General features: G+C 38.9%; 1 protein-coding gene across 1 annotated transcript in view; it reads left to right on the top strand.

Moving 5' to 3' along the window:
- The window catches only part of IQCM (IQ motif containing M), a 55,623-nt gene that overhangs the window by 15,335 nt on the left and 14,823 nt on the right, over positions 1–25,465 (top strand). The window contains exon 4 of the mRNA XM_044430671.1: positions 14,708–14,866. Within this exon, the coding sequence (XP_044286606.1) occupies positions 14,708–14,866 (159 nt within the window). The remainder of the gene's footprint in view (positions 1–14,707; positions 14,867–25,465) is intronic.

Here is a 25,465-nt window from a genome sequence, read left to right as displayed (position 1 = left end):
AAAAATTACAGTTTGTGCAATTTTCTGCAACTAATTCTTTTAAAAGGTCCCAAACCAGTGAAAGTACAGAATGCCACTTGGGCAGTCACCCCTTCACCATGGGTGAGATGGTGAAGGACAGCAGGGGGGTTGCCTCTCTTTTCACATGGCTCACTTGTTGACATCTGAAACACACAGTGAAATTCTTAGCTTAGATTTGGACAACACAATGTCATGGCACAAACAATAAACCATGGGTGGGCAGGGTTGGTTGTTCCCCAGCATAAGCCACCCTGCAGCAAGTGGTCTGGGTTTGAATGAAATGACAAACCATCATGGCTAGTTCTCCATCATGGCTTGTCTTGTCATGTGCATCTGATCTCTGAGGAGAGGGGAAAGGAATGGGTATGTGCACATGTGGGAATGTGAATGGGAGCATGGGGTGCAGGCATGGGTGAATGAAGCTCTGGCTCTCCTGTTGCTTGCTCCTCTCTGTCAGAGTACAGTCCATGGCAGGTTTCAGCTGAAAGAATGTAGCCCTTGATGGTAATAACCATGCCCACTCGTGCTGTTGTGATTTTGACTGGGAAAAGCTGGTTTTTAATTTGCTCTTACCCATGAAGCATGATGCATGAATTTGCATCGGTCAACTTCTCTCAGCCTAACCAGCTGCACAAGCTATAATTTAACTGCATTTTTAATTCATGCTGAGTGTTCCCTAAATAAGACATGTTTTAAATCTGGAGCTAAGGAACTAACTGAATACCCGAAGAGTTGAATTGCAGTGCATTATGAGCACTAGGAGTCAATTTAGCCTATGCTAGAATAGAAGTCCTTGATGAATAGGTTACTTGTGCTTTCTTTTGTCTAGAATATTTTCTGAGGTTCAGAATGCATGTTCAGCCTTAAGGGCAATTTCACATAAAATATGACTTTCACCTTGTTAATAATGACTTCAGAATTCCCAAGGGCTGCTTTATATTTACATGGAACTTGCTAACTAATCAAATAGGTTGTTTCATTCATTGTTACTCAGGGAGACCCAAAGCAAAAGGAATCTTGACAGCAGCTTAGTTTGTGTAAGACCTGCTCTAGCTGGAGTACTTCTGTTACCCTGTGTAGTCAAAGTAGAGGCTTTGTAAAAGAGGGCTAAGAGCTAAAACGTGGGATAACTGAATGGATGAAAGGAGTCAAAGGTTAAGGCAGCTCAGATCCTGTTTTCTCATGTGTTTCTGTACTGTTAGGAAGCCTCCTGGGAGGGGAAGTAATGAACATAGTACAAAGAGTAAAACTGTTCCATGCTATTGTGACAAACTGCTTTGTTGGCACTGCTAATCCTGTGAGGTAGGCTAGGCTAGACGGCATCTTTTGTCTATATTTTTCAGAGACCGTGCTGCCATGATCCAGCATTATTCTTTTTTAAAATGACATTTAATTTGCCCACATGAAAGGCAGACTTATGAGTTTTTTAAGCAGAGGAAAGTAGATCCATGCATCCTTCACATTCATTAAGAACCAGGTTATAGCATTTGCTAAGTAGCCCAGAGTAGCTTACAAACAAGCTGTTGGGTTTAGGCAATGAACATGACAAGTCATCTCTTCTTTTTAAGCCACCAGGACTTAGCATCTTGTGTAAACCCAGTCTCTGTCTCCACAGATATCCCTGAGCTCTTCCGCAGCCAATGCCACCTGAAAATACTGCCAATCAAGGTTTGTTGGGGAGGCCAGTTTTGCAGCAGGCATTGGAAGAGATCAGATGGATAAAATCTTATTATTGCTACCACTACTAATGTTAAGAGAACACATATTTCTTCACAGTTATCATAGTGCACGTTAGACTTTCTTTTCTGCACAGGCTTAGGGGATCATGATCTTTAGATAATGACTCCTTTGCACTGAATAGATATTTACCTGGCTTAGCTTAATCTGATGACCACCTGCATTCCCTGCAGGAGTGGAAGACCTTTCTGCCATGTCTACCCTTGGGATTTCCTGAACTCTCTGTGAGCAGTTCCTGCAGATTTAGCTGGCAGTCTTGCTGAAGCCCTGTCTAGGATAGGAAGTGACTATTGTCATCAGTGCGATCAAAATGTTTGACTTAAATCTAGATTTATATATGGATGTATAGACATTGTAAAAATAATTCCAACTATATTTTATGGATTGCCAGGTGGCTTTTGTTGAGTCATTTGCTTATTGGTGGAATTGGATTTTGCACAAAACTGTTCATAAGCAGATCTGCAAATACCCCTAAATCGTGCAAATGGAGTCAGAACTTTTATGTTGAAAACCAGCTCCTAAATATTCTTCCTCATCATCATTAGTATGTTATTACCATATAACTGTGATTAAGTACATATATAATTTTACCTAGCTCCAATAGGTTGCTTGTTGGTGGAAACAATGAATATGGCAATGTGTGGTTCTATTCACTCTATACTTATATTCAGAATTCTGAATACGCTGCAATATCAGCAATAGGACATGCAGCTTTCCTTATTAATTCTTTCATTCCCGAAACAATGGAGAGATTATTCACCTTGAAGGTTTAGCTTGAAATCCTGTGCAATTTCAGCCCAGTTTTAATAAAATGTGCCTTTGGATTCAGAAGACTAACATTGTCACATGTAGTTCCAAGGGGACTGAAGACAAAATCCTAGAGACAGAAAAAGGTTTCTACCACTCCCAGCTCTCCTCAGCCCGCACTAGGTGGACTTTTCCTATCTAAACATCCATACAGTTGCACCTTAAGTTAGTCTGGCTCTAGTCCAGGCACAGAACCTTACTCTGGCTGCAAGTTTTAAGGCCTCACTCATGCCCACTATGAACCACTCAGTGAAGTTTTCTTGTTAGTTTGTTTGCCCACTAATCTTTTGGTTATGATTATGGTATAAATTCATAAATCTAGTCTCTTCAAAGTCCATTTGATGGGTAAGGGCAAAAAAATCCCTCTTCATTCAGTATACTACTGGTGGGTAATTAACATTTCTGTTAAGTTCTAATTATAGTTCTTGTATCTCTGCCATTATGCTAATAGTGTTATTCAGTAGTATGTGAGATTGCATTCATTATCACTGGTGAGTTAAACTTTATTAAAGAAAAAAATCCCTCAGGCCGCATTCTGGAGTTAAGTAATTATTCATTTGGTTTTATCCTTGCAATTAGCTTATATACTGTGGCACACATTGTGGAGCTTCTATACCTCCCTGAACAAGATTAACCCACCCCGGTAAATAAATGCCTAAGAGCTCCCAATGTGTTGCTTTTGAAGTAGTTCATTATGTAATGAAACAAGGAATTGCAGTGCTCTGGTGTGGCATCCTTCTTCAGTCATAGATTAGAAATAATAGTTCTGTGGGACATTTTAGACTCAAGTTAAGCAGCAGCAAAATCAAGGGCAGGGAGAATAGAATTGCTGTGTTAGTTCAAAGTGGGGTGAAGCAAACTATTGATTGAGCTCTGATTCTTATCTGGCCTCTCACACTGCACTCAATGTGGGATGCAAAGCTGCTAATCCTGGGATTTCAGAAGCAGAAGTGACCTAGAATGTTTCCAAATGCTTGCTTCAGATATTTATTTCTAGATAAAGCCATCACCTTTCCCTCCTCATGGTAACTAGCTAGATGTCACAGCGAGGAAATTTGCTATTGGTTTCCTGACTCCTCATGCCTCAAACTTGCCTTTTTACCCCTCCCCTCCATTTTTCTCTGTATATTTAACCATATGTTTTGTCTTAGTAACTAGTAATTAAAGTGTTGAAGTGGGGCAGGGGCGTAATAATTAAAGAAGAGTGATTGATGTAGAAATGATGGGTTCTTGTCTAAGGTTGTCTTTCCATACCTGGAAAATGAACACAAACATCTTGGAGGTAAGAGAAGGTATTCCATTTTTTGCAATTGCTCATTTGTTATAAAACATAGTCTTGATGAATCAGAGGAAGGGGCCATCAGCTTCATTGGAATATATAGCCTATCAGTTACTGGAATGGCCGGTATTTCTATTTATTTATAATTAATGGACTGGAACAAATGCTGTCTCTGAGCATAGATAATTTGTGACCCACTAAACTGAATGCAGCCCATCAATAATGTACTACTGCTGGCCAGGGGCTTGTTGAACCTCAAGCCTGGAAACCACTTCTTCATTTTTCCATTCATTCATTACTTCCATCAATTAGATACAATTACAGCAGAACAAACATAAGGAAAGATCCAGGAGTGCACTGGCTCTAGTGCTATTCACTTTGTGCTGGTGGAAACTAAGGCTTCTGCAACATCCTGGAAAACTTGTCTAGCTGGAGAGCAAACATTTGTTTCCCTAGCATATGATCAATAGTGCCTGTGGAAGCTCACCATTGGATCTTTTCCATATAGTTAAACAAGCAATGATCCAAGGGGCTGCATCAGTAGAGAGCTAGGTCTCAGGCTTCTTGGTCTACTTAATCTGCATGATATATGTATTCATTTATTCTAAATTTATTTTGACAAGATGGAGCAAACTAGTAATCCAATCCATCTTTTTGCTGCTATTCATTTCATTCATGATCAGTGCCGTTTGATCTGGAGGGAAAGTTAGAAATGTAACCAGTGGTGTGGGTTAATGTTTTCCACTTCCTGCCAATACTCACATGTTTGGGTTCATTAGTAAATATGAGTTGAGGAAATTATAAACTGTATGTAGGGTTATAGGCCCACATGGTGTTATAAAACATGATGTATTTTAGGAGCTTGCCCATTTCATCAGGAAGTTAAGGATTGCTTAGTTAATATCCATAAAGTGGCTTGGAACAGCACTATGATATTTGAGTGCCAAATGCCATGTAAAACATCATTGACTTTTAGTTTGTGTGCACTGAGAGTTTATACAACAATTATATTAGTCAGGATTATCTTATCAATGTAAATGCTAGAAGCTTTGTTTGTCAGGAATGTAAAGAAATTATGCAATGACTATATTCCCAAGCTGTATAACGAGGGAAGTCCCTTTGAACTTAGGAATGGGGCAGAGTTCTACCTGCTTTAGAATTTGTTCCACATCCATGGCATCTAACTGGGATAGAAGCTTGTAAGTCCAGGACCTGCTGTTTTTAGGTTTTGCATAACTTTCAGAAACAAACAGATGCATTGCTACCTAGAAGGCCTTGGGACAGGTAAGACAAGGATCTGGAGCAGCAAGATGAGTGTGCTAGGCCTCAGCCTAGCATCTCAGTGACCTACTGATAGGACTTCTCACTGCATTACAGAGCACTACTGTAAGCTGCTGTAGTCACTCTGTATCCTCAGGATAGTCACTCCACTGGTTATGGAGTCCTCATAGTTTCAATTTCAGAGGTTTATTGGGAAATGAAGTGAGGCTAAGCATGGACAAACCTGTCAATTTCAATTTCTTCCTCATTCAAGTATCAAGTTCTTTCTCTGCATAATATGAATAAATTAAGTAAAATGCTATCAAAAATAAAGTTCTGACAGATCTGCACCAACTGAATTCAGTATGGATGGCTATTCTGTGATGTGCTTGCTTGCCATGTAGCTTTTAAAGACAAAGACGCTGTCAGAAAAGACAGCACTAACATGGCTGAATGCACATGTTCAAGGCAAGACTTTTAAGAGCAAGACACTCAACCCACTAGAATAGGATGGATGAAGCTCTCAAGCTTTGGTTTCTCACACATTTGATAGTTCTTTTTCACCTAAATATAGACGATGTTGCAAACTTGGGCAAATTCTTATTCTGAACTGAAACATTAATCTTACCCATCCCTGTATGTGGGCTCTGTGTGGGGATTTGCACTGTATCCATATCAATATAACTATAATAATATTATAGTCCTCAATACAGGACTATACAGCAAGGGGGCTTGTTTTATTTATTTGTTAAAACATTTATATTCCACCTTAACATGTTTTTAATCATCAAATGGCTTACAATTAAAAAGCAAACAAGCCATAATAATAAAATGAAGTAGTCAAAAGATCAGAGTCCAGTATATCAGATACAACTGGCACAAGACAGCCTTATATGAGAGGTTATCGTACTTTAAGTATGCTTGGTTTAAAAGGATGGCAAGCACTTTGAATGGGGTCTGGCAATGGTATGGAAATCAATGTAGATATTAAAGGAGAATCATCCGTTCTCCAGTGAATCTGGTCAAAATCCTGGCTGATTGTTCTGAACCAATCAAAGTTTCTAGACACTTTCAACAACTGCCCAGCACAAAGACAATTGCAGCGATTCAGTTTTGACATAAGCACAGTATCTGTTATTGTGACAAATGCATTGTGTCTAAGAAAGGTGCAGCTTAAGTATGGTCAAATAATTCCTAGTCATGACCACCACCTGAATATTTCTGGGAAAAGTACAAGAGAGCCAAGAACCTGAATTTTCAAGGGAAACATGATGGGATGAACAAGTGATGAACAGTTTGAGTCAAAGCCCCCCAAAACAAAGGGCAGAGAAGTTAATTCTTTTAAGCTAGTCATGTCTTCATTTTTTTTAATGAAGTGGTAATTGAATAAATGAAAATATAATTAGGAAGATTGCTTCTCCATGGAAAGAACAAATTATTTATTTAGCTGTTTATAGAAAATAATTAATCAGCTTTTCAAAGGTGGACATTAATATCATTTTCTTGGATAGAGGTATAATTTAAACGTATTCTTCCTAGGTTACTGTTTCTCTTCTATTATGTGCCAATAATGATATCACTCAAGGTTTTCTTGACTTGGCAAAAAGTATTTGTATATTTCCTTTGGAAAGCAAAAACACTGCAAATGCCAATGAAAACCCTGCAAAAAGGATATAGTGCTATTTATCCATCCATGGGAGAGCTACACTTCTTTGCGTTGATTTGTTGCAGCTGGGGTGATCAGGTTGCATCTAAATAATGCAGCTATACTGATGGAGCTGATTTTTGGCTCTTTTCTGTGGCATCCACACCCCACTAGTTGCCAGTTTTGTGACTTTAAATGCCCAGGCAGATGCATTATAGTAGAAGTAGAAACGCATTTTCACTTCTATTTCTATGGCAGATAGAGCGCAGTTGATATTGGATGGGACTGGATTCCAACATCAGTTTGATAAATATTAGACGTTGGATTTAATTCCACTTGAAGGATACACAACTTGAAAGTTTTCCTGGAATGGAAATTATTGAAGGAGGGATAGCTGGCACCGATGACTGCAATGCCTTGTATCAGGCACTTTGATTCATGAATTGTGCCCCTAAGAAAGTAAATCTTGCCACAGTTGCTTGTGGAGACCAGGTGAACAGTGCAAATAATACAAAGCTGTACCAGCTGCAATGACACATTCAAAGTGCTGATTGTTATCTTTAAACAAACTGTTAAACTTTTTGAGACCAGCTTACTTAAAAGTTTGCCTGTGCCCACATACTTATATTAAGATCAGCCCCTGATCTTCAATCTGCCAATAAGGTCCATCAAACTGGCAAACACAAGGAACCTTTGTTTGCAACCTTTCAGTTGCAGCCCAAGCACTATGAAATTGGAAAAGGCATTGGAAAGGCATGTGCTTCCCCACGTCTGTGTGTGCACACACGTGTGTTTTAAATACCGACATCTGCAATTGGCTCAGGCTTTTCAAAGAGATATTTAAAAACTGTTTCTGCTTTCATTGTCTTGTTTATAGACAGTACAATGATATGCTTAGTTATCTTGACTTTGTTCCAAGTTTTATATATTTATACCATATTATTGTGAATTGCAATACTATATAAATTGCCTTGATAGCCATCAAAGGCAGTACATTAATATTTAAAATTAATACAAAATAGATTTGGTTCATAATTTTGGGCCCATTCTTTCATCCATACTCTCTGGAAATGCTTGTGAAAGTACAGTCTAAATATTAAAATAGATAAATTTTCCATTCCATGTATTTTGTTGCTGTTTTTAACTGTCAATGAGATAGTCAATCATATAAAGACCCAAATTTTTTATATTATTAAGTACAAGTTTCAATAAAGGGTCATACTTTTGAATGAGCTGAGTATAATAATGTGATAGAGAGAATATTCACCTTTTGGTAAAGTAGTAATTAGTTATATTTATCAATCAGTCTATCCACCTATATTAAATAGCAGTGTATAGTATCTGCCTCAAAGTCTTTTCAAGTTAAGCTGAAGGGACTGTAACTGTTGATACTTCTAGAAGCAAACTTCAGCACAAAATATAACACTCTTTCACATTCTGGGTGTGTGTAACAAAACTAAAATTATTTATGGACAATTGAATATAAAGTAATTGCAAAATAATTATACATGAATATATACATAGTATAAATATGTATAATATAAGCCTCCCTTATATAAGCTTCCTGCTAATATTGGTCTAACTATTTTTATAGCAACAAGTGCTTTCATGAGAAGGGACAAGTCTAAACTTACAATTCCATGGTAATCCTGATACTAAATTGTTTACAAAAGGCATTCTGTTAGCATAAGCAATGCAATACTAGCAAAGTCTAGGTTCTGAACTATGCACAAGAGAAGAATGCAAAAAATAAATTACATCTGTGCAGGCGTGGTTGCACAAACAGCTGTGCATTCCACATGCATCCATGAAAGAAAGATGCAGTGGACTTCTGCTGGCGCTATTTGAGTTTGCACAATGATACCATTGGATACTGCTCACAATGCCACAGTTCTCATTTGTTTGCCACTTACCTGCCTCAGGAAGACTTACAGCATTTCCTCCAGTGCAACTTCCATCTCTCGTTTGCTTCTCTCTTCCTCCATGACATTCTGAAGGGCTCTATTGTTTCCGGCTAAACCTTAAAGGCTACCTACAAAAACACTAGTAAAGTGAATGTTGATGCTTAACTCATGAGTTTGAAAACTGGGTGTTAGAGCATCTTGATTTTTGTAAGTTAGCAAGAACATAGCTAAAGAGAACACTGTACTATAGGATTCTTTCTAACCTTTTCATACCTAAAGATGCAACAGTTCTTGCAAACATATTGCTCAGCTATCCATATTTTGCAGCTGTATTTTAAAACTCTTCAACCCTTAGGGCTTAATTTTTTTGGTTCCCATGGTAATTTGGAGTCCAAAATGCTCATACATTCCATAACTGATTGGTAAATTAATTTAAATAAATAAATGACCAGCTGTCTGATAGTTAGGTATAATAAGAAATAATATAAATTGCCATAAGGCAAAAATGTGTGAGGTCTAAAGCCACTCACTCACCTAAGGTATAACATGCTAAATTTTTCATGTAATGATCTCTCTATTACTAGGAAAACATTTTCTCTTTTATTATCAATCTTGTTTTCTGCTGCTATTCAACTACAGTACCGCTAGCAATACTTTAACAAAATCTTTTTAAATGACTTCAGGTGTTTCCTCTCTTTACAGTGCTCTCTACGAACAGTTCCATAGTAGCTCTATGCATTAAAATGTTTTTGGAACTGATTGGGGCAGGAGGGATGCCTGCCCATTAAATGTATAGTAGCCCATATTCCAATCACAGTGATTGTAATATATCATCAAATGGAATGCTTATTCAAAGAATGAAATTCATGGAGTTTATTATCTTTATGAAGATTCTATGTCTAATTGAAGCAAACATCTAAAAAAGCCATTCAAAGATCCTCTTATGCTTTCATCCTGTCTATATTTTGTTACCCTGAGTAAGCATCATGATCTATTAATCTTTTGCATAACTGGAAGGCTAACAGGTACTCTAAGTGACAGATTTCAGAGGAATGAAAAAATCAACTTCATGTCATTTATCTTTTGCTTCAGTCAAAGCAATTGGAGGAAAACTGCACTGGTCATTTGATATATTACCAAACATACAGTTATGAAATTTGTATAGCTTCTGAGCTTAATAAATTGCCAATGTCATTAAAAATAAGTTATTGGAAAGTATTGATGTGAGCAATCAATCTGCTGTAAACAAATAGCAGCCTTTTCTGTTAAACACAACATAATGCACTCTTTCCTTGCTGACCTGAGCAATGAAACAAATGGAGGCAATGCTATCCAAGTTTCATGAGAGCACCATGGAGACTACTGGTTGCAAATATATCAGCTGAGCAGGAATGGGCAACTTGTAGGCTTCCAAATGTTTTGGCTAACAACTTCTAGCAGTATCAGCCAGGGTAGCTAATGGAGGGGGAACATGGGAGTTATAGGTCAAAATATGTGGAGTTGCTGATCCCTGAAGTAGAGCAAGCAAGCATGGAGGCACAAGGCAGCGGACCTGTCACTACACGTTTGATTCTGGGGGAGCTTGGGGATACTCCCAAGGGGTCTTCAGGCAATGCACACTCTCCCTCTGTCATTTTCAAATGGCCAGCTCAGAACAACACAAGCACATGCCTTTACATAATGCCTTTGAATACCTGTAACTGTACATCACAGGGTGCCAAGAAGTAAACAGGAACCTCTCCAGATGTTCTTAGAAAAATGTGTTGCCAATCATAATTTTTACAAAAGACCTTATCTTACCATAAATTATATAGGTTAGCTGGGAGCAGCTGATCAGTGGATTCTAGCAAGATAAAAATTGTTATCAGTCCCAGTAGAGGTGGGCATTCACTTCTGGCTTTGGGTCCTTATGTGTAAAAGCAGTATCTATAACTTTTGAAAGTCTTTCTCATCTTCATCTGAGGATAATTCTAGGCTGCTGTGTGGCGATAGAGTTGTGAAAATGAGCTATTAGAAAAACAAATTTTGTCTTCAATTATCCTTCCTTTATATGGTGCAATTCTTATGTCCTTTTTTCCAGTTTACATTATCAGTCAGTTTCCCATTTGTTTGTTTGTTTGTTTGTTTCCTTTTCCTTTTTTGCAATGCTTCTCTGGATCTTAGAACTAATTTCCCCTGCATTTTGTCAATTTTCTGCTAGCTATCAAATGACTTACTCAAGCATGACAGGGTAATTCCATCTTTACTCATATCTTAAAAGATATCTATGTAATTAGGACAGAATTGAAAATTGATCATCTGGATTGGACTCAACATTTTGTATTGATTAGTTGAGGTAATGCCATATGAACATTTACAAAGGTAATTGGAAATAGACAAAAATGCTAATATATTATCAATATTATTTTAAATGGATTTCAAGCTTTCTGTACTTAGGTCTCTCACATGTACCACATATCATGACTTGAAAAAGAAAGAGTCCCATTCTGTGAGATAGCTAATACTATGATGTATGAGCAAATATCCTTGTTTGTTTGTTTAGAGTCTTGCATAGAGAAGACAATAATTTGTAATAATACAGAGCACATCTGCCACAATCCAAGCTTATGTGACACAGACCATCTACTTCCCTTCAAACGTGACATTCTTCCCTAGTTCTGGTCTGCCCTCTCCTCCTTTAGCCTAGGACTATCACACAAACTAGACAAAAGAGAAAAGTCATCATATTTGTTGTGTATCATCCACAAAAATCTGGGAATCCTTGAGATTGCATCAGCACATCATGAAAAGAAAAGTAATTCTTTTCCCCATTCAGTCAGTTGACATAGCTTTCATCTTGTCTTGAAATAGTGCTGTTTTCATATGTAAGGTGGAACTAATGCCATACCATACTACTTCACTTCCAAAACCATTGAGGTTGTGCAAACATGCTCCCCAAGGTCCTACAAAACCTCAAGCGGGGTTGCAGTTGCTTGGAAAGTATGTTGCATAAATATGATGGCGGCCAGTTGTCCCCCTTGTGTGTCAAGTGGGGTAATGGACAGTACTCCTCTTCCCATTTCTTAAATGACTAAGAGGAGTGTGGGAAAATGAAGAAACCTCCCTGAAGATGGAGAACAGCTAGAAAGGCTCTCTGTTGTCACAATTGTGCAGTGCATTTCATTTCCTGCTGCACAATCATGGGATTTCTAGAGCAGCCTTTCCCCTACAGTGGGAAAAATGCACTTCTATCATCAGCCCCTGTCCATCTTGGGGTGGCTTCCTCAGCTTGCTGTTATCTCTCCCTCCCCAAAGTGAATCTGGTTTTGGATGAGGGGTGGGGTGGGTGCAGGATAGTGTGACCTTAATGAGTAAATATGTGCATGGAGGCTTGCTTGTGGCAGTGGCAGGGAGGTGGTGGTTAGCTCCATTCCCTTCAGTTTGGCTTGCACCTTAGCATTTGAACAAGGACTGCTTGCAGAGTTGGCCACTGGAGGTCAAATTCTCACAATAGTGCTACTTGTGGTTCATGTGTCAAGTATGTTAAAAATTATGAAAGCCATGAACATAGATGACCTTGGCTGTTTGTTACGCTGCTGCCTATTATATGTGAGAATCTGTGTAAATAGAAGCTTCCTCTGCCACTATAAAGTCCTTGTTTAATATTGTATTTATATTTTAAAGTTTTAAAAATCATCTATTGCTTTGTGACTTTCATTATACCATGTTAAGGCATCCTCAAGTGACCTTCAAATGCAGCAGCTGGACAATCCCTCAAGTATCCAACACAGCCCAGGTTGCAGCACATGGCAATGCAACAGTCCCATTAACAGTTAACAATAATCGTGGGAATAGTTAGCTCTTGCATAACATGTTCACATATTGCTGTACCAATCCTTCCCTTCTGTTGCAGAATCATTAGGGGCATTCCATTCTGGCAGAAGAATAGAACTGCATGACTAGCATTCCCACACCAGCAATTCAAATTTCTTTTTACTTATTTTCCTACATTACAAACCCTTGCTGCCCTGTCACTGAAGTCCCTCAACATTTTTTTTTTGTAATTTCACCTTTAAGCTGTGAAAATCTTGACCTTCTGAGTGTTCATTAATGTGCTCATAGTTACATTCCTGTTTAAGGAGCAAACATTGTAACTAAGGCAACAGATGCTCCATCAATTTAGGAATAAGGACAGTCTATTTTGGCTCCCCTTTTCTTGGTATATGAGTACAACATTTTTCACTTTGATGAATGGATTGCCCTGTTTATAATTTTTATTACTAATGAACAGAAGTGTTCAATAAAAATGACATGACAAAAATGTATGACGTTCACGTCTTTCATGTTGAAGTAAATGAACCCTATTGCTGAAGTGGTTTCAGGGACAATAGTCTCAAAGTTTACATTTGGGAGCTTTTGAAAATAGTTTGACAACTTGTTGTGACTAGAATCTTTCATCCTGAGATCTGATGCAGCTTAGCTTAGTCCAGCCTTTCCCAGCTACATTTCTGATAATAAGGCCATGCCAACCGGGTAGGGTGTGAGATGCAGTTTAACACATCTAAAGGGTAACAGGTTAGAGAAGGCTGGTTTATTTAAAGCAGATAAGGCATATGCGATTGGACATATTACTTTTGCCTTCAGAGGGCTGAGAGGATTGTGTTTAACACAATGAGTAAGATTCTACTTGCATTTGGAAATGTTACTTATGCAAATTTGTTTATACATAGTGGAGTGAGAGAGGCTCCTTTTATTAACTGTTAGATCTAAAAAGCTCAATTGAATAGTACTAATGCCTATTTTAATCTTCTGGCACCTATGTGGAAGCAATGGTAGCCAATTTTCATCTTACCCTACCTGTTCACACAAAATAATTTCTTTCGTTACGTCTTTGACACATGAATGAATACTTGTGACTCCAAAATTTTGTGTGAGGCAAAAGCATTGTTTGGAACACATTTCTCACCATTGTGAATGACACAAAGGTTAGAACCAGTGACCACAATTACAAAATGTTCACTCCCAGTTGACCCACTCATAGTGGTCTTCAAATATATAAAAGGATGCCATGCAGAAAATTGAGCACTTGTGCACTCTGTTGTTCCAGAGGGTAGACTAGAACCAGAGAGTGGAGATTACAGAGAGCAGATTTTAGCTAAACGCCAGGAGAATTTTCTTAACAGTAAGAGTTGCTCAGGAATAGAAAAGACAGTCTTTCAATATGAGGGGCTCTCTTTACTGTGATTTTTCAAGCAAAGGCTAGGTGTCCATTTCTTAGAGATGCTCTAGCTGCAGATCTTGCCCTGAACAATGGGGAGGATTAGATGTCCTTCAAGGTATCTGCTAGCTGTGATTTTTCTGACTTCTACCTCTTGCTCATGGAGACATGAATTACAGGGCTTAAATCTTATGCCCTGGACTCAGGCAGAGCCCAGACTCCTTGCCCACCTTGGATGGTTGAAACAACAATTGCTAATTAAGAACTCCTTTTTTTAACTACACTGATACCATCCTGCTTTCCTTGAATTCAGTATAAGGTGTTTTGTTTGGTTGGTTTTTGAGGGGACAATGAAAAGTTTGTTTCTTCCCTCCTATATTATTATATACTGAGCAGCAATATTCTTAATTTAATGACTATGTTTTATAATTACTGTTTCAATTATTGCTATTGTGTACAGGTTAAGGCATCACTTAAATTTTGCATGCTCCTTTCAAAAGAGGTGGAGTGGGTGGCTATTAAAGAGAAAGCCTTTTCACTGATGGTTTCCTGGTTGTGGTATGTCTCCCTGCACCTCACCAAGAGGGGCTTGCTTAGTGCTTTTGTTGCATTCTTTTCAGCAGTAGGTGAAGACCGTTTCATTCTTCCAGGCTTTCTAGTCTTTCAGTTTGAAAAAACTCTTAAGGCACAGTCTTATGCATGTTTGGATAGAAAAATGATCCTACAGTTCCAGTGCCCTCCAGCCTGCAATGCATGCTGGCCATTACTACATCTTGGGGTACTGAGCCACATCATTTTTTTAAGTACGGAACACTTGACATGCTGCTCTTCACAGAGTAGGTCCCTTGTCTTTTCAGATTGTGATCCAAAAATAAGAAGCATCAATAAAACTCAAGCGGTTGAAATAGCATTCATGTTGTATCCTCCTTGTGGTCTCAAATTAAAAACTGCAGCTGTTGCCAAGTCAACATGGCTGAAACCAATCATTGATGGTGAAGATGGTTACAGATATTTAGGTAAGTTATTATTATTAGCCATTTCTGAATATAGCAGGTGTCTGAGCATTGAAAGAGCAAACAGACTATCTTTGGGCAGCAATGAATGTGTGTTGCTCTATATATTTCTATCTACATCTGTTCAGCTATTGGAAATATTTTATTTAAATGCAACTAGCATTATTCAGATGCTTTAGCATAATCACTGCTTGGAGACTTGATAGGAAGTGCCATTTCTCAAGTTTGTTTAAAGGTAAGATCTTGAAAATGTGAATTTCAGCAGCAAAATCAGGGACAAATTTAGCTGTGTAAGAATTAGGCAGAAGAAAGTTTGCCTTGAAAAGCTCAACACTGCCTATGCATAATTTGTAATGCTGTTGTGTGATATTTTAAAAAGAGAATTAGGCACATAAAGAGTGTGCCATTATTGTGGCTAACTGCTTGTGTCTATTCTTTCAGTGAGCTATAACTTTGTGGTGCTACATATAACTCATGTGTGCATAATCCCAATATTGGCACCATAAGGACATGCTCACAAGCCAAGAGGAAGTGTTTAGGAAGAGTGACCTAATGACCTGGCTAGCCAGTGTAAATAAGATAAGGAAGAAGAATGACTAATGAAGAATGGAATTATTGCAGAGAAAGGATCAGGCATAACCAGAGGATATTTTCCCTTAAAGAGATTAGACAAAACAACCCTGCAAGGAATAGCTGCCATCAGAAGGGCACCAGACATCTGGCAATGACCTCATCAATAGCAGCCAGCAAATGCAGACAAAGTCACATGTTTTTACCAATGGAAAACAGACATGATCAGGTAGCAAACAACAATGGTTAGGGTCATCAAGAGCAATCGAGCAATTAGCATAAGCCTGAGAAACAATGGGAACCTCCTGCTCTTATAGAAGCGAACAAGGGGGAAGGGTATAAGAACAAGAGTCTTTGAAAATGGGTTGGGGCAAGCTCCAGAGCAGCAACCAACTTGGAATAGGGATTTTGTGAACCCCTTCCTGCCCATGCAAGGGACTGCACAGGACGACTGGCGGACGGATAGTAGCCATCCCTTTCTGTGCATAAGGCTATTAGGCAGCTTTACCTGTTTAGAAATTCTTCTCCAAAATTACTTGTGCATAACCCAGGTGAGCTATTATTTTTTATGTAAGCAAGTAGTTTTATGTTGCTTTCTGGCTTCATAAGAGTCCCAGAAAGCACAAGGAAAAGATACAATGGAAATAAACATATAATAAAGACAATCAATTAGGAGCAAATGTTGTCACTAGGTGTGTGATGCAACAGTGTGATCAGGCCATTATTATTCATGCTTTGGTTACATCAGTGGTGGGCAGCTTGTGGTCCTCTAAATATTCTGGCTCACGATGCCCTTCACCTTTCACGTGGCTAGGCTGTTTGATAGGAGACGTAGGCCAAAATATATGGCGGGACCACAAATGACCCTCCCCTGGACATGCTGGACTATAAATATGCCTTTGATGGAGCAGCCTTTGAAAAATATTCTGCAGAATGTTGCTGATGTTCCCTCACCCATCCCTTCAATCAGTGTCCCTGACTTTTATGGTGCTTTGTCTCTCCTATAAACTGTCCTTGCCCTCCTGCTTGCAAGAGGAACTCCAGACATACTAGAGATGTGCAAGTCTCTGTCTCAAACTACAGGACCTACTTTAACTGCAAAAGCACACTTTCTTTGTTCTAAAATGGGGCCTGGGCCAACAACTCAGCATGCTGCTAGTCCTGCTCTAACACTCCTTCTAGCTGGTGCCAGGAAATCTCACAAGATCTGGAGATGATACAAGGAAGTACATTTCCATACATAACTTCAAGGATGCTGTGTAATTTAGTTTCATTTACCCCTCCCATGGTAATGGGATGGCAGCCTGGGCTACCCCTGCCTCCCAAAAATGTTCCTCCATTACATTTGGGCCCCAATTCTTTTCCAGCTGGGGCTTTGAGCAAGAGGAAAACTAGAGGCACAATCACAAAACAAAGCATGTGCAGCTTTTGTTAAGATTCCAATCTCAGCAACAGCCCCCGTCCCCCCACCCAGATTCCTCTGGACCAAAATAATGAAGGTGAAAAGTTCTCTCTCAAGAAGGAATTGCAGACATTTGTCCCTCTTCTCCTACCTTTAAACCTGGAAAGGTGAGCTTTTGCTAGGACTGTTTGATGAGAGAAAGGTCTTCTTCAGGAAATCTTTATGGATTTTCTACCCTACATGACTAGATATTGTATCTTTTTGAGTTACAATGGTTATTAAACTACTTGACAAGAGAATTGCAGCAGTTGCCTTGAAACGAGATTAGTCTATTAAAGAAAATCCTTCTGTGGCACAGAAACTTTTCTTCCTGTAAACATTGTTGGAAAGATAGCCCTGAATATTTATTATATGCTTCACTATTTATTCTCAAGATACTGACACAAGTCCCAGGCCTTCCTTGTTTCTTGATTCCATTTCCGTGACTTCTGTAAACTTTCTATAGTTATGTGTACAGCAAAGAACTGAATGTTTATTTACAGATATTGTATTTTGTAGTAGTTTTATGTTCCATGCCCATGTACCTGGGAATAAACCATGCTGAAATCAGTGGAACATAATCTGATGTGTAGGATAGTTCTGTTGGAGGACTTCAGATCTGATAAAATTCAAGTCTCAAGCTAGAATTAAACATTGCAAGAGCTGTGTGGCTACTGCCAACAAGGCAAGCCCATATTCTCCAGCCTTGATTTCTGAAACATCTAGTACTACAGAATAGTTGATATTCTTTCACCATATTGTTGGATAAATCCAGAGTAACCCTTCTACCATTTGCAGAGAGAGCTTAGATCCTGGGAACGTGTGTGGCTCAGCATTGGAGCTCATGGTTTGCATGCTGAACATCTCAGCTTCAATGTTTCCAGGCTGACCAGGAAACCCTGTCTGAAACCATGGAGAGCTGGTAGCACTCCATATCTGCAAACCTGGTCTAGATAGTCCAATGAACTGTCTCAGTATAAGGCAACTTCCTATTTTCCTTCATCCACTATTTCATGAACAGGTCTCTCCTTTTCTTCTTCACCAGCAAACTTAGATGAGACTTTAGAAGCACGGTCTTTTTATTAAAGTTTGAGAGGTTACACAACAGTACAAATCGAAATACAGTGGTACCTCGGCTCACGAATGCCTCAGTTTCTGACCAAATTGGGTCACGAACAGACATTTCAGAAAAATTTTGCCTCAGTTCGCGAACTCCGCATTGGGTGATGGCCATGATCGCAGCCATCTTCCCTGCACGAGCACACCCGCGATCACGCCCATCTTCCCACACAAGCGCATCCGTGATTGCGCCTGTCTTCCTGCACAAGCGCGACTACGATTGCATCCATCATCCCTGCATGGATTGCGGCCATTCCCCCTGCCCCCACCGCAGCATGATCGCTATCGCACGATTATGTTTTGGACTCTCCCTCCAAACAATAACCTCCCTCCACCTAGTGTTCTCTACTGTACTGTACTTTGTTTTCTTTGTTAATTTGTTTTAAATTTTTGTGATTAAAAAATATATTTACAGAACTGATTAACCTTATTTACATTGAACCTTATGGGGAAATTTGAGTTGGCTCATGACCACATTTGTAGGGGTCAGAACGGATTAACCTTATTTACATTGAACCTTATGGGGGAATTTGACTTGGCTTTTGACCGATTCAGGTAGCAACCAGAGTCATGGAATGGATTAAGTTCGTGAGACCAGGTACCACCGTAGTATTTTCTGTTTCAGTTGTGAAGTGCATTTCCTTCCCTCAATTTCAGAAAGAGTTAGGGTGGCACCTGCTGCTTGTATATTCATGGGAGGCAGAAGGGGAAGGAGGAGGAACTGCTGAAAGTCCTATCCGTATTTCCTTCATTAGAATCCCTTTTCAGTGTTTTCATCCTATTACACTTCATTGGCTACCACTTGAGGAGGCTGGCTTTGTAGAACTCAAGGTTACAAAGGAAAGGTGAAAAGCAAACATGAGCTGGCCACTTTTGCTGGCAGAGTACAGTCTCTTAACTTCAGCATATGCACTACTTGCACAGAGTCAGAATTACAGGTCGTTACTGGAGGGGGCATAATCTGTAATTATATTTGCTTTGCCACACAAGATGCCATTTCTGTCTACATATATAGTCTCCCGTGCAGTTGCACATTGGATTTTAGAGCAATTGGCTGTTACTAATTTTCATTGTAAACCAAAAAAGCCATATTTTAGCTGTAGTCTTCTCAGATTTACTCAGGTAATCAGTTTGTGAGGCCAACTAAATATGGAATCCTGCAATGCCAATATCAGGAGCAGTTTTACAGGGGGACGAGCATTCAGACACGTAAAATATCATTCAGTTTCTGGCTTTCTTGGTTCAGACTGACTGGTAATGACAAATATTGATTATTTCACTGGGAGAGAGGAATAAAATTACTTTTAGAATAAGATTAGAAAAATAATTGGGCTATTAGTCTCAAAATGAATTATACATCATAACTAAATGTTGCAGTGCTCCCCTCTAAATCAAATAATAAATACAATTTTAAAGAAGAAAAGCAGTTTTGCAATTTGAATTTAGGCAGAGAGAGGGAGCTCAGAGTTTCATCTGGAGGCAGATGAAACAGAGGCATTCTAGAGGTGCAGTTGTTCATGCAGGATCTCAGGTGCTCCTGCTTAATTTTAGGAATCTACGTGTTATTGGTACACATTAGAAAGGCACAATATATCTACAGTGCCCTTTGTCATGCAATAGAAACTAAGACTGCAATCCTATATGCTGGGAGTCAGCCCCATAAAACACATTGGGGTTTACTTTTGAGTAGACATGTCTAAAATTGCACTGTAATTCCTGTTGCGATATGCCTAGACTTACTGCCCCTTGCTCCAAGCACCATTTTTCTAGAGGCCCTGGGAAATGTGACTTCCAGTCCCTGAAACATCACTTTTGTGCACCTCCTAGCAAGTTTATGGAGGGATAAGGGTGGGCAGTGGTAGGACTTGAGCAGTCCCATGATGTGATAGAGCGGGAACCAGCACCTCCATGATTCCATTTATTAACTGTCAGAGCTGGGTGCTGAGAGAAATAACAACCACCTTCATTACATACAATGCCACTAGGCTCCGATGTAGTATCACAGACCATCAGTAGCAAGGTCCATCAGACTTGGGGAAAAAGAAGATGGCAGCCACAGCACTCACCATGTCCAGTGTCCTTCTTGGCTCCAGCCCTTACTTTTGTAAAGTGGTGCTAGGTTTGGCAGTGCTGGCCTGCCTCAGGATCTGGGAACCCAAGTTCTTGCCCAGCCATGGTGAATGTTGAGACTAGGCTTGTCAATGCTTTTCAGGAGAACTGGAGAGGCGGCTATCAAGATAAATATTGTGCTATGTTTGTAACAAGAGGGCATCTCAGACATATGGATGCATAATAAAGAAACACTTCATAATACAGCATTGGGGCCTCTTAATCTTTGTGAGATGCTGTAAGGAGTAGAACAGAAGCGGTACGTGGTCTCTGTAGTGACACGTGAAAGCCTTTTGATCATTCAAAATGAACTTAAATAATTGAAGTACTCACAACTACGACATTTGTTTTAACAGCATTCTATACATCTTGTTTACATCATGCCAGGTTACATTTTCCATGACAGCCAGATCGAGAGAAAATATACTTGTCTCATGAAGGCTAAGTGGTTTGTGTGCCACATGCTGAAATAATAGTTCACAGTATTTAACTCCAGCTCTAATGGTTAATTCATGAACATGTGCAGAAATAGCAGCTTGGGAGGAGTGATTTTTTTGGGTCAGTGTCCCAACAGGGGAGGAAAAGCTTAAACTTCCTGTGGCAATCTTGGCATTATCCAACTGTCCCCATAGCCAGTGACTGATACTTGCATTTTTAAAACATATACTTCATAACACGGTTCTCCAGATCAGGGTGACTGCCTGTTTGGGTTTTTGTTGTTAGTAGGACTATGTCAAGTAGACTTTAGTTTCTGAATGTTAATCTTTTCCCTTGTAATTTATGCTATCTGTGATTCTAATCATAGACAACTGTATAATCATTATACAGTTAGGCTCTGATCCAGAAATGTTTGGCAGAAGTTGAAGAAGATCATTTGGGGAAGTTGTTCTCAGGAAAGATGGTTTTAGAAAAAGGTGGGGATGTGTTGTCTTCTGGATGCTGGTGAACTGCATTTCCCACCAACAGTAACAAGAAGAGTCAATCGTGCCTGTGTTTATTGATTTCTCTGAACCATCCATACAGCTTGCTTATTTATTTAAAGCTCTTATATCCTACCCTTCATAGTGTCTTAGGGTGGTACATTTTGGGTGGAAAGCTTCAGCTATAGGAATGAGTGAGTGAATGAATGAATGAATGAATGAATGAATGGTGAGGGATGATAGGAACCACAGTCCAACAATATCTGGAGGGCCACATGATTCCTATGCATGCTTTAGAGGATCAGCATGAATACAATTTTAAGATGTGTTTTAAGTATTAACTTAATATTTTCTGAAGTGTTAGCCAAACTGACTCACTAGGTTGATTTTGCAATATATTGCAAAATTACCTTTCCTCCCAGTTGGGATCTTTTGCAATTAAACATTTTTTTTCAACAAATTTCACTCTACTTCACCACATACATATATTGAGTGCAGTAGTTTCAGAGAAGAAATTAGTCTGTTGAAAAGAGAAACTGAAGCAATTCCCCCTCATTTGAATTTGCTTGCAAATATATGAATTGATATTCTCCTAATCTAATTCTACGTCATCCCTCATATACACACAAGATTCATAATTACAAGTATGGCTGCATTTCTGTATGATAGGAGAAGAAAATAGCTTTTAACTGTAAATACATTAAATCTGACATATTTATGATGTTTATATTGCTGTATAATTCATGAGATACTGGGTGACTATGCCTTGGCCTCTGGGCGATTGAGCTACAGAGTTCTGCAGAGTATCATCTTGTATCCAATGTTATTCAACATCTATATAAACCTACTAGGAGTGTCTTTAGGGGATTTGGAGCTCTATCTCCTTGTGGCATCTGAATCAGATGAGACTGTGCAAGTCCTGGATCAATGCCAAAACTCAGTGTCAGGCAGGGCCAGTAAGCTGAAGCTCAATTCTGCCGAGGCAGCCCTGTGAGTGGCTCCCAAATCTGGGGGAAAGGCTTATTTCCTCTTCTGGATAGGGTTGCTTTTTCTTCACTGAGAAATAAGCACTGGGAGCCCAATCTGGATGGGGGACGTGATGCATGAGAGCTATACACTTTTTGCACTCATTTCCCTTCTTTTCATTGGTGCCAACTGATGTTTTCTTCCTTTCTGTTTTTTAACTGTCCAAACAGGCAAAGGCAAATTTTGGGTATCAAGGGCTGGGGTTTAAATCTCCCTGTTTGTGGTAGGCCTAATCTAGATTGCATCCCCCACATACTTTCCTGTGAGTAAAGGAAACATAAAGAAGAGTCGGACATTTAGATATCCTGATAGGGCTGAGTCAAAAATTCTCAACTAGAAATAGTTCAAAATCTTGGGGGATAGGAGTTAAAATAGTAGGAGAAACTGCTTTAAAATTTTGCTGTTGTCTGTTTCACAATGGTGGCACAAGCACTGCACTGGATGGCTGTTGATGTTCCTCCCCTCCAATCACTTCTGCACAGTGGCCACTTGGACTTACTAAAAAAATGCAACAGTTGTTTGAATACAATTTGGACATGGGAATGCACACGCTATGCCAGGGATTCCCACCTGGAGTGCACGCACCCTCAGGGGGTGTGACAAAGAGGAGGGCTACATCGAGAATTGTGCAATATTATCCCAATAATAAAATTATTTATTATTGTGGTGTTTGCATTTGGATCCAGTTCTCTTGACAATCAAGACAAAATCTAGGAATTGCTTGAGTCCAAAAGCAGACTTAAGGATCACAATCCACAAGTAAGTTCAATGTTTTGACAAAATCATGAATGAGAAGCAGGAACAAAGTAGTCATCGAATTTTATGTTCACAATTGGGATTGATTTTATTGTTTGCTATTTTTCTGCTCAATTTATATTTTAATTTTATTATCCAAGTTAAAAGCCTTTTTTTTTAAGTTCAGTCGTAGAATCACAGAATCATAGAATTGTAGGGTTGGAAGGGGCCAAGAAGGCCATTGGATCCAACTCTCTGCTGTTGCAGGACACTACGTCACACCATCCCACTCAGATGGCTGTCTAGTTTCTTTTTTAATGTCTCTAGTGTGGGAGAGCCCACAATCTCTCTAGGCAGCTAGTTCCATTGACAGATTGCTCTGAAAATAATTTTTCCTGATATTAAGCCTGAATTTGGGTTGCCACAACTTGAATTAATTATTCCATGTCCTACATTCGGGTATCAATTTGTTCACCTGAAGCACTGTATGTGTTTCAATTTGTGATTCAAAAATTAGAAATTTGTTCTCTTCAACTTCAAATGTGATTTCACTTTTGTAAGGTGTGCAAATATAAATCAAACATTTTCTGGGGGCGCGGAACATAGAAAAGGTTGGGGACCACTGGTCTGGGCAAATTGAGGAATTATTACTGTGATTTAAATAGAAATCAAGTCTACCTCCCCATATTGGGGGAGACTGTGACCAGGGGCATCCTGGGGGCCTGCTAAGCCTGCTGTCCAGGTGCAAACTATCATTGGTCAACAGTTCTTATGGTTCTGTACCTTTAAATTGAGGCTGGACTGGATAACCATTTAAATAAAGGAATGTGGTTGGCAAAGTAGGTCACATGGCCAATTCACCCTACTCCAAGTGATGTTGGTGGAGAACTAGCACACCAATGATCATGTCCCCCAGAATCATTCTTGAATGATGCTGTGTGGTGCTATAAGAGCCAAAGGGGGTGTGATCTGTGGGTAAAATGGCAACCGATAGCCACTGAGAATTTCACTGCTCCCGTTGTTGTGTTTTCCCTGCAAATGTCCCTCTCTGTTGAGTGCCAGCAATTACCTGAATGAGAGAATCCCTCATTAAAGAGACTGTGTGCTGCACAATAGATATTAGACAAAAGTTTCTGCAGAATAAGATGCAGCCCAACATCCACAAACATTACAGGTAGATGCCAAAGTGTAATCCACTGATTTTATGGTGGTGCATACAGCAGTTTTTCAAATTCCCAAGTGTGCCCACAGATCCACAGAGTGTGGACACCCCTAATTTTTATTTTTTTAAAGGTCAAATGAGGACAGTGGGCTTTGAAACTCACTGGGAGCCAATGAGGATGGCATAATAGCAGAATTCTATGATTCAAAAACCAGGCCTCAGCTAATAGAATTGTTTGAAGCTATCTTTACAATATTGTAGTATTTTTGTGCACCGAACATGAAATCATACACTATGAAGAATACAGAAATGGTTGGTTTTGTAAGTTTTTAAACTATGAATTAACTTAGAAGGATTAGAAAACTGAGAATAGCTATTAAAATACAAATTCAAGCAGATATGCTGATATTTTAAGCAAAATAATGTATTTATAAAGCCATGAGCATAACAAATCTATTGGTGATAGTATGCAATTACAATTTTGTTGATAGTAGTAGTATGTTTTTCCCCCTTCTGAGACAACTGTTTCCTGACTAATCAGACAGGAGAACAGCTTCAAATTTGCAGGCAATTCAAGAAATTTAGGAATGTCAGATGTATGATTCATACTTGTAGTCTCTGGAATATAAAAACAAGTGACAAGATTGATTTCCAGAAAATTCACCAGTATGCTATTTATTTGATGGAATGGTCTTTTAATTTGAGCTTGGAAATGTATTTACTATTTATTGCAAGACTATATAATGATAGACTATATATCTGAACAGAATAAGTTACTAGGTTCCTTGCACTTGATAAACACATCTATAAATATTAAACTGCTGCATCCTTGGCTCTTCATTCTTTCTCAGGTGGAAATACTCAAATAACCCTTTACATTCTGGAACAAGAATGCATATTAGATTTGTGGTGCCATAGATAATTTCATTCCCTTTTGTTAGCTCATTTCTCAAAGAATGGACCTGCTCTTAGTCCTCCACCACAGTCGATGATCCTTACTAAATTATTAGCACAAGTATTATCAGCTGCAAAATAAATATTCCCAGTATAGTGATACATTGCCATTTTAATGTCATTTCTTAACTTTTTCATTTCAATGCTAAATATGCTATTCAGAATTAAACTTTGCTAGTAACATAAACATTAATACAAAATGCTTCTTTAAACTTGTATTAATACAAGTTTAAAGAAGCATTTACAAACAGCAACAGTTTAAGTAAACATGGGAGTTGGCTATCAAAAGAAAACAGATTAATTTTTTTGTGGGGCATATGCAAGTCATTGGATGAATCTAGATGGCATTCATGCCAGTTTCAGTGGGATTTATCTCCAAATAGAATGCTTTGGGCTAGTTTTTAAAATAATGTTCTAATAATGTTCTAAAGCATGTGTCAAAATCCTAGAACTATTTTGAAATAATTGATAAAGAGAAATGAGGACTTTTCCCATAACTGAATGCTATTCTATCTCTTTTAAAGTGTGTGGAGGGACAATTTTTGCAGAGCAGTAATATATTACTT

Source organism: Varanus komodoensis, unplaced genomic scaffold (assembly GCF_004798865.1).
Source record: "Varanus komodoensis strain SLA01 unplaced genomic scaffold, ASM479886v1 scaffold21, whole genome shotgun sequence".
NCBI classification, from domain to species: Eukaryota; Metazoa; Chordata; class Lepidosauria; order Squamata; family Varanidae; genus Varanus; species Varanus komodoensis.
Note: the sequence above shows the minus strand (reverse complement) of the source record. Positions and strands in the feature narration are given on the sequence as shown.